Source organism: Vicia villosa, linkage group LG7 (genome assembly GCF_029867415.1).
Source record: "Vicia villosa cultivar HV-30 ecotype Madison, WI linkage group LG7, Vvil1.0, whole genome shotgun sequence".
Taxonomy (NCBI): Eukaryota; Viridiplantae; Streptophyta; class Magnoliopsida; order Fabales; family Fabaceae; genus Vicia; species Vicia villosa.
Window position 1 is genome coordinate 126,491,463 of NC_081186.1, and position 9,470 is coordinate 126,500,932.

The 9,470-nt window shown below is 29.2% G+C and overlaps 1 protein-coding gene across 1 annotated transcript; it reads right to left on the reverse strand.

Moving 5' to 3' along the window:
• Positions 1-1,469: 1,469 nt before the first annotated feature.
• Positions 1,470-6,175, reverse strand: LOC131616772 (receptor-like protein EIX2). Its single transcript, XM_058888212.1, has 2 exons — positions 3,584-6,175; positions 1,470-1,641 (listed from the first exon to the last, which is right to left on the reverse strand). Exon 1 carries the CDS (start codon positions 6,123-6,125, stop codon positions 3,618-3,620), a length of 2,508 nt encoding a protein of 835 aa, XP_058744195.1. The 5' UTR covers positions 6,126-6,175; the 3' UTR covers positions 1,470-1,641; positions 3,584-3,617.
• Positions 6,176-9,470: the final 3,295 nt, after the last annotated feature.

Sequence of the window (9,470 nt, forward strand, 5' to 3'; positions counted from 1 at the left end):
GAAGACATAGTTGCCTTATCAGATCCTGTTGCATTGCTTGAAATGTTCTGGTCATTACCATTGTTGCTTGGTTCCAATGGCTTAGAACCTTGAGCAGTTTTCCTATATCCTAGAAGATAGCCATGAATCTTGAAACCCTCTTTAAATGACATATACCAACGCTTTTAAAAGAATGTTTTGTGTATATGATTTATAAAACCACTTTTATAATAAAACCGTTGTCTAATGTTTAGATTAGACAATGCATATTAAATGAAAATGTTGTTTAAAAATATATAGCATCGTTTTAAGTAAAAAGAATTGTCTAAATGTTGCTTACAACAATGCTTTTTACATGATAAATAAGTGTTATCTTTGTTTACAACAACACCAAAATAGATATCACTTTAAAGAACTTTCTAATGTCCATAAAACCTTTGTCTAAAGCTTTATCTAAAGTTTTTTTCAGAAGTTTCCGTCACTGCACTATTAGAATTTAGAACCTCTACTTTCAATCACTAGTGTTTTTTTTAAGCAAGGAATATATTGAAATTAGAACCAAAGTTCTCCAAACTTGATAAAAAAACGAAGATAAGTTAGATAGAAAAATTACACACTAAACGATATCTATGATAAGTAAAACAAATGATTTTTGTTAAACTCGTAAAAGTCACAATTGGGATAGTTAATTTTTTCGATAAACGCTCATTTCCAGACCAAAGCTTTAACGTCCCAAACAATATCCGAAATATTCCACGAGTCGCTTCTAAAAACTATTCTGTTTCTCACTGTCCAAAGAGTCCAACACAAAGCCAACCAAACTACTCCCTCCTTTTCTTTCTTGGTCTTTCTGAACTTGCAGAACAAAGACCATTTCAAGAAACTTTCCTTAAAACCAACCGGTTTATAGTCGACCAATTCAATCCAACAAGTCACTTCTTTGCAAACCAAAAGAGAATTGCAGCATAGAAGAAGAGAATGAATGGATGTTTCTTCTTTCAATCACTAATTGTTAAAATTATTAATAAATAATAATAAATTTATAAGATATTCTTTAATGGGAAGGGATCATTAGACACCGGTGTCAAACACTAACTCTTGACATCAAATTTTATCCGTTTAGTATTATTAATCTAAAGGTTAGGATATATTCACTTAAAAACTAACATGAGTTTTTTAAGGAAATTTATCTTACCCATTGAATCAATAATAATAAATGGATAGAATTTGGTGTCAAAAGTTAATGTTTGATACCGGTGTCAAATGATCCTCTCCCATTAATTAAATACTTATTATTTTTCATATTTTTACAGCAACTTTAATTATGGAATTATGTTTTCTTTATAAACCATTTTTATGCGTTATTTTTTGCCGAGTCATTTATAATGAAACAGTATAAAAAGAGTGGTTGAATTCAAAAAATAGGTTAAAACTCAAAATAAAAACAATTTTATTTTTTAAATTTCAGAATAGAAACCAAAAACCTCAACTGACACAAACTTATACTTTATAAATTTACACAAAGCTTACATTACATAATTTTGTAGACAATAAAAATAAAACTAAGGTTTATTAGACACGACAGTTAAAAGACAGTCCAAATACAAGGCGTGGCGTGTCCATTAAAGTGGCGAAAAGACAATAAGTCCATGATGTTTTTACCTGTTAAATAGAAAAATAAAGATATCATTAGATACATTAATTAACGAAATATTATGAATCAAATTATATAATCAAAGTAAAGGTAGCATGGTGGGCATACACAGGCATTACAATTTTACACCAACTAATCATTTTAAGTTGAAAGTAAAATTTGGGTAAAAATAAAAGTGGAAAGTAAAATTTAATAAAATTTAATAAAAGTAAAATCATGTTAGTCATCAAAATTTGTAGTTAATTTTCCCTCATGTGTTACGAGAAAAAATATAGAGGTAAAAGATAGTGCACGTAAAATAATTTGGTTTTTTCTTTACCCAACTCCCTATAGGGGTCACCTCCAGCGAAAATTCCATTTTACCCCTGCTTCGGAAATACATTTCTAAAATATTTTTTTTTCTAAATTTTTTCAGACATCGGAAGTGCATTTCCGAAAAAATCCCAAAAATTGGGATTTTGATTAATTCGGAGATGCATCTCCGAAAAAACCAAAAAAATCTAAAAATTCCAAAAATTAATTTTAGAATATGAATTAATTTATATATTATAAATTTGATATAATTTATGAGTAATAAATAATAATAATTATATATTTTGATATAATTTATTAGTTATGAATAATAATTATTATATATTTCTATTCTGATTCATATTTTAAAATTTAAAATAATTTTAATTAAAAAAATTAAAATAATTTCACTACAAAATGAGTTATAATTTTTTATTTATATATTTATATATTTATAATAATCATTATGTATTTACAAAAAAAATTAAAAAAAATGAGTGTTTTAATTTATATATTTATATAATAATTATAATAATTATTATATATTTATAAAAATTATTATATATTTATATATTTTTATAATAATTATTATATATTAATTATAAATATATTTATATATTTATATAATAATTATAAAAATTAAAAAATGAGTATTTTAATTTATAATAATTATTATATATTTATATATTTATATATTAATTATTATATATTTATATATTATATATTTATATATTTCACTTACAAAATTAATAATTATTATTATATATTTATATATTTCTATTCTGATTCATAATTAAAAATGAGATAATTTTTTATTTAGTTTAATAAAATTAAAAAAAGATTTTGTCTTAATTTTATTTAATGAATAAATTTTATATTTAATTCTATATAATTCAAAATTTATTTATGGAATTAAAATGTTTTTGATTTATATAAGTTAGTAAAATAATTTTTAACTTTCAAATAGTTTAGGATATTTTGATTCACCTTGATTTTATTGATTCAACTTCATTTTATTGATTCACCTTGATTTTATAACTATTAATTGTATTGATAAACATTCCAAGACCAATTTAGTCTTGGAATATTTCGGAAGTTCATTTCCGAATTCCTCCAAGGGGGTGCGTCCGGAGATGAACTTCCGAAAACACCACATTTTCTGAAAAGTAACTTTATTTCGGAGATGCATCTCCGAAATCAATATTTTATATTAAAAAAACACGTTTTCGGAGATACATTTCCGAAAACACCATTTTTAACAAAAAAAAAGTACCTTTTCGGAAATGAACTTCCGAAACAAGGGGTAGTGTGGTAAATTCACCAGGGGTGGGCAAGAAGGTTAGGAGGTGGGTGAAGAAATTTTCAATAATTTTACACTGTTATTCAATTGGGATTCATCTATTAGCCATATCACATAATTTATTTTAAAAATAACAGTGTGACTTGACATTTAATATGGTTGTGATAGGTTGACAGTAAAAATATATCTTAAAAATGTATATTTTATCTGAGAGAAAACGTTTTCTGCAAATAGTTTTCTAAAATTATAATTGCTTAGTGCTCACGTAGATTAATTTTAAATGTGTATTTTAAAGGGGATAAAAACGTTAATTTTGATTACTATACAGAAATACTTTTAGATTAAGCTTTTCTTCTTACCTCAGACATAAGTTTTCAAGCGAAAGGGTCTATTTCAGAACCACCTTGACATGAACCAATCTTTGACATCATAGAGAAAATTGAAGTAAGCATGCCTCCATGTCCGCATGAATAAAAGGGTACCAAATATTATCCAAAAGCTTGTTGCAAATCCAACTCTCATGCCCATGTAGAACCATTGCATTACCTCAGATTCTTCCTCATCATTTTCCATCAATTTTGTGTCAGCGTCACCTAGGGCTTCAATGTGGTTGCATTTTTCAACGAGTGGAGTTCCACAAAGTTGAGGATTTCCCATATAACTGAGATTTGAAAAGCCTTGAAGTTGAGTTCCTAACGGAATTTGACCTTGAAAATTGTTGAACGAGAGATTCAACACCCCAAGAAAAGACAGAGAAGACATGGTTTGAGGAATTTCTCCTGATAGTGTGTTATTTGAGAAATCAAGTGACTCTAATGCTTTCATGTTTCCTATTTCTTCCGGTATGTTTCCTATTAATTGATTTTGTGACAAGTTTAAGGACTGTAATGCAATGAGACTGAATACTTTTGAAGGGAGTCTACCCGACAAATGGTTGTTAGAAAAGTCAATACCACACATATACTCGTAATAGTTGAAGTAGTTGCCCTTTGGTAGCAATGGAACATGGATTCTATACAAGAAAATCACACTTTCATAGTTGATACCAATTGTGAATTCATCACTTTCTAAAGTATTATTGGAAATCATGGCGGTGATATTATCTAGGCACTGAGGTATTGTTCCGGTTAATCTATTACTTGCAAGATCCAAGACCAAGAGAGAATGTAGTTGGCATATTCGTAGAGGAATATCACCACTAAATTCATTTGATCTCAATTGAAGAACTTTTACATCCTGTCCAATCCAGTTGGATATATTTCCAGAAAATTTATTTCTACCAAGATTAACAATCACAAGTTTTTGGAAGTTTTTTAATGATACAGGTATCTCTCCATGCAACTTATTATTATAAATATGCAGTGACAAAAGATTGGATAATGTACCCATTGAGCGTGGAATCATGCCGTTTAGATTATTTGTTCCCAGATCAACATGAATAAGTGATTTCCAATTTCCCCAACATTCAGTGAGCTCTCCAGATAAAGAGTTATTAGAGACATCCAGGTACTTCAAATCACTTTTCTCTCTCATATTTTGGCATAAGAGAGAGGAAAGAGATCCAGACAAATTGTTATCGCTTATTTGAAAAACACTCACATTTGAAGTTAATTTGGGAAGACCACCACTCAAACCATTTCTATTCAGTACTACAACTTCAGAGTTCAAAACTACATTTGACATGTCCCAAGGCATGTTATTGTCTGTTAGAGAAAGATATGGACAGTTATTTGTCAAACTCCAAAACATTTCTTGAGAATCATTTTTAAAAATGGATTTTTCAATTACTAAAGAAATTAGAGATTTGTGTGTATACAACCATGGAAGATGTTTAAGATCCGCATACCCCAAGACGAGATCTGTAAGTTTAAAAGGAGGAATCCATTGGAAATCAAAATCGAAGACAAAGGTGGGTGAATCCAACAGTAACACTTGTAACTTTGAGAGCTTGGCAAAATTTCTTTCAGACACAACTCCAGACAATAAAGGATTTCTATCAAGAAACAACTCCTCCAAATTAGACAGTTTCCCTAAACTTTCAGGAAGGCTTCCAGTCAAGTTGTTTGAAGAAACAGAGAGGAATTTTAATGACGAAAGATTTCCCAAAGCTTCGGGTATTTGGCCGTGGAAACGATTGTATCCGAGTTCCAAATAAGAAATGCTACTTAGATTGAACAACCAAATAGGCATTTCTGAGAAAAAATCATTGTTATAAAGATCAAGATGCTTAAGCAAAGTGAAATTGGCACGTAGAACAGATGGACTCGCATTTTCAAGTAGACAATTACGCATATATAACTCGGAAAGAGAAGGAAGCATAGTCAATATTTGAAACCATTGAGTTTGTTTATGGAGATTAAGGGAATCCAAGTTGAGATATTCTAAGGATGATGATAGACGAAGAAGCCATCTTAAATCATCAACTAGAAGATTTTCATTTCCGCCCAAGTCAAGATCAATAACATTGGAAAAGTTTCCACTTCTATGAGAAGTGTTAACTAATGACATGTTTTGACAATCCGATGACCAACGCATAGTGTTGAAGTCATTATAGCTCAAATCCAAGTAGTTTAAAAATTCAAGCTCAAATAAAGAAAGATGAATATTACCTGACAAACAATGTGTTTTATTTTCATAAGTGTAGCAAGAGAGGGTGAGATTGGTGACTCTACCAATGAAGTCACAATGAACTCCTCTCCATTCACAACAATCTTCTTTATTGGACCATGTAGACAACATGTCTGATGGATCAACGAGTCCATGCTTAAAACAAAGAAGTATTTGTTTATCTTTTTGGTTGCAAGAACCCTTTGTTTCACATCTTACTAAATTGCATATGATTACAAATGACAATAATAGAGATAGTAGTATAATTGGGGTGGGAAAACTCATTCTCACCATGATATAACTAGAAATGAAAGTTTAAGAAATTGTATTGGCTTGAGGTTGAGTCTACCTTGATTGCATTATTTATAGGTTGCAAATATGGAGTGTCAAATGGTTTCGAGACCATAATAGTCTTCTTTTTTACCCATGCATTGTGCTCCATCCGTCTCATTAAATGTTTCATTTTAGCTATGCGTAGTTCTTTAGAAAATAATTTGATTCGTTGATTTTATTGATAAAAGTAATTTCATTTACTAGAATGTCCCTATTAATTGTAGTTAATAGAGTTGAATAAAGTGAAAATTAATAAAATAAGGGTATAATAGTGAAAAATAATAATAAATACTACATTTTTGTTATAAAAGGATAATTATTTTAAAATAAAACAAAAATACAAATGAGACATTTTTTATAAGACAGAGAGAGTCGTTGAGTAATCACATTCAAAGTTTTTTTCAATATATAGTCTCCTAATTTTTTACGCGTGCGTTGCATTATTTAACTTTATCAGTATTATTGGGATTTATTTATTTTTCTCATGTTTTAAAAAACTTATATTTTGTTACCATTCTACCCTCTTTTATTACTTTTGTTATTCCCTCTGCTAATGTTTTGTTACATGAGTTTGTACATGTTTTTCTTTCTTCTATATTATCATTATGATGGTTTGATATATTGATAACTCGTTACATTATTTCAACTTAATAATTCATATTTACGACTTTATTTGACCTTTAAATTTGTTGCACGTTTACCTAATTTCCACTACCACTTTTGTCACATAATGTTTTTCTCATTGGTTTGCTGGTTTCACTAGTTACATTCATCATTTTGGTTCCTTTTTGTATTTTATAGATAAGTCTCATTCCCTATTATTTTACTCTGGAGTATTAATTATGATGGTTCATGTGAGGTTGATGAAATCAATGATTCTAACAAAGCAATCAATATCATTGACACATCAATTGATGTTTTCTTCAAAATACAATTTGATTAGAAATCTCTTCATCTGAGTATGCATGATGTCGAGTTATCTTTTTGGAAATATGAAGACTTTTCATGGTATCAATTTTTTTTAAAAATGGGACCGAAATTATGAGAGATATTTTGGTATCAATATAACAATGACTACTAGTATTCTGGGCCGATCGTGACTTTTCAAAGGTCCTTGACTAATAATAAAAATAGACTTTTAATGAAAAATTAAACAATTAATTTTAAATTTTGTTCATATAATAAATTTTTAAATGTCTATCATAAATATATAAAATGTAAAGTACCTGATAATTACAAGTTAACGCAACTGATTAAAAGCTTAATCTAATAATCTAATTACAAGGGTAAAAGAGACTAATTGCACATTAGTTGATTTATATTGATTTGATATTTAATACCGCTGATGTGGCATTCCAAAAATTTTTGTTGCATTTTATATATTTTTTTTTTATATTCCATTAACAAATAACTTGAATTGAACGAATCAGGGGTGTATGGATGCATTTATAGTGGCAGACAAAATTGAACAGCCAGCATAAATATTTTATTCTTGGAATCAGAAAATCACTATTTACATTGCAAAAAATCCTTTCCCGAGATTCATTCATTTGAATCTCGCCTAAACCATATCAATAGATGTTTTGAATTTTCAATTTTCAAATTATGCTTAATATGTTCTGTTGTTTTCTATATTTCTTTTGTTTTTGTTTATGTTTTGTAATGGGTAGTAAATTTCCGGGCATTGTTTGGCTGTTTGAGATGCTTGATGCCGATGACGGTGGTGGTTGAGAGGGAGGTGAAGATCTACATCTTTCTTTAATTTTCTTCTCTGTTCCTTAATGTTTTTCACCAGGAAATTGAGGAGCATGCTATTAGGTGTGGAGAAGAAGAGGAAACAATAAGAAGAGCTTGATTCTAATTTCACCTCAAGACCTCAGACTTCGAACATGGATCTGGTATTCTATTTCATGTATTTTTGTTTTTATTTCCTTGAAAATATGATGCTGCTCATAAATAGTGAATCTTAAACATTGTTGAGTTTCTCTAAATGTAAGTTTTGTCATAGTGTGTTGATTTGTTTTTATATACCATGGTATTGAAATCAATGTCATATATATGTGTGTGTTTGTTACTCAAGATATATTCAAATAAATATCTCATCTGTTATATTGTTTAAATTAAAGTTTTGTTATCATACTCTATCTGCTTTGGAGAGGAAAGCACCACTTATGCTAAATCACCCGTCCTTTTATTCACCAACCTTCAACTTCACAATTCCCGCCTACGGCAACAACTTTCGAAGACCACCACCTAACAACGACGATGATGAACAAGCGCTTGACCTCTCCAAAATTAGGTATTCAAATTCATCCTTTAGTTTTTACTGGTCATCACTTCATATTTGTATGCAAACTATTGATATTTGGTTCAAAGGATCTTTAATAAAAATTCCAATGTGTGAAATCTATTTGTAATGTACTGCATAAATTGTGTATGAGGAAAGTTTTAGATTACTTACACCATGACATAAATGAAAATAATTTTCTAACAAAATTGACCTAACTTATTAACTTTCTTAATCATAATTATTACAAGGGAAATTTTTTCAGTACAAAATACCTCAATATTTAAACAAACTCTAAAATAATGCAGAAGAAGTTGAATTTGTAAACTATATTATAATCTCATAAATTTCTATTCATGATCCTAATTCAATAGTAAGGATATTATGCTATTTAAAATATATCTGCTTCCAGGCATTGATTTTTTTTAATAGAATTCATGGAAAAGCCAGCCGAAATTCTTTGAACTTCACTAATCAGCAAGCACCTTCAGTTATTTTTGATGTTGTTTTTTTAATATGGTTTTGATTTGTTTGGGAAAGTATATGATGAAGTAAATTGATGAGGTTGAGTGCTTATTGTTTTGTCATGTTATTTGGTTATTTTGTTTTGCAAAGTCGCAGCAAGTCGGTTTTTGGACTGGAGCATGGCTCAAAACTAGAGTAGGTTCATTGGCACGATAGGTATGTTGCAACAAGTTTGGTACATGTTTAATATGCATAGATCTCTGAACCGTATGCCCCTTTGGTTTTACGTGAGCCATTGAGGTACTCTGAATATAACACCAGATTGCGCTGCCTCTGCATATTGACTTCAAATAAGAGGATGTTTGATTAATGCTTGGGTTTGGATGTGTATTTTGGATGCTATTTCCTGTTAGTTAGAAATGTTATACTAATTGAAGTAGTTTGAAAATCATTAGAGAATCTTCAATCAACTGTTAGTATGTTAGCTTTGGGACTGTTTTGTATCAAAATTGAATTTCCTTTGATGTTGCATGGTGAATTGACATGAATGATGA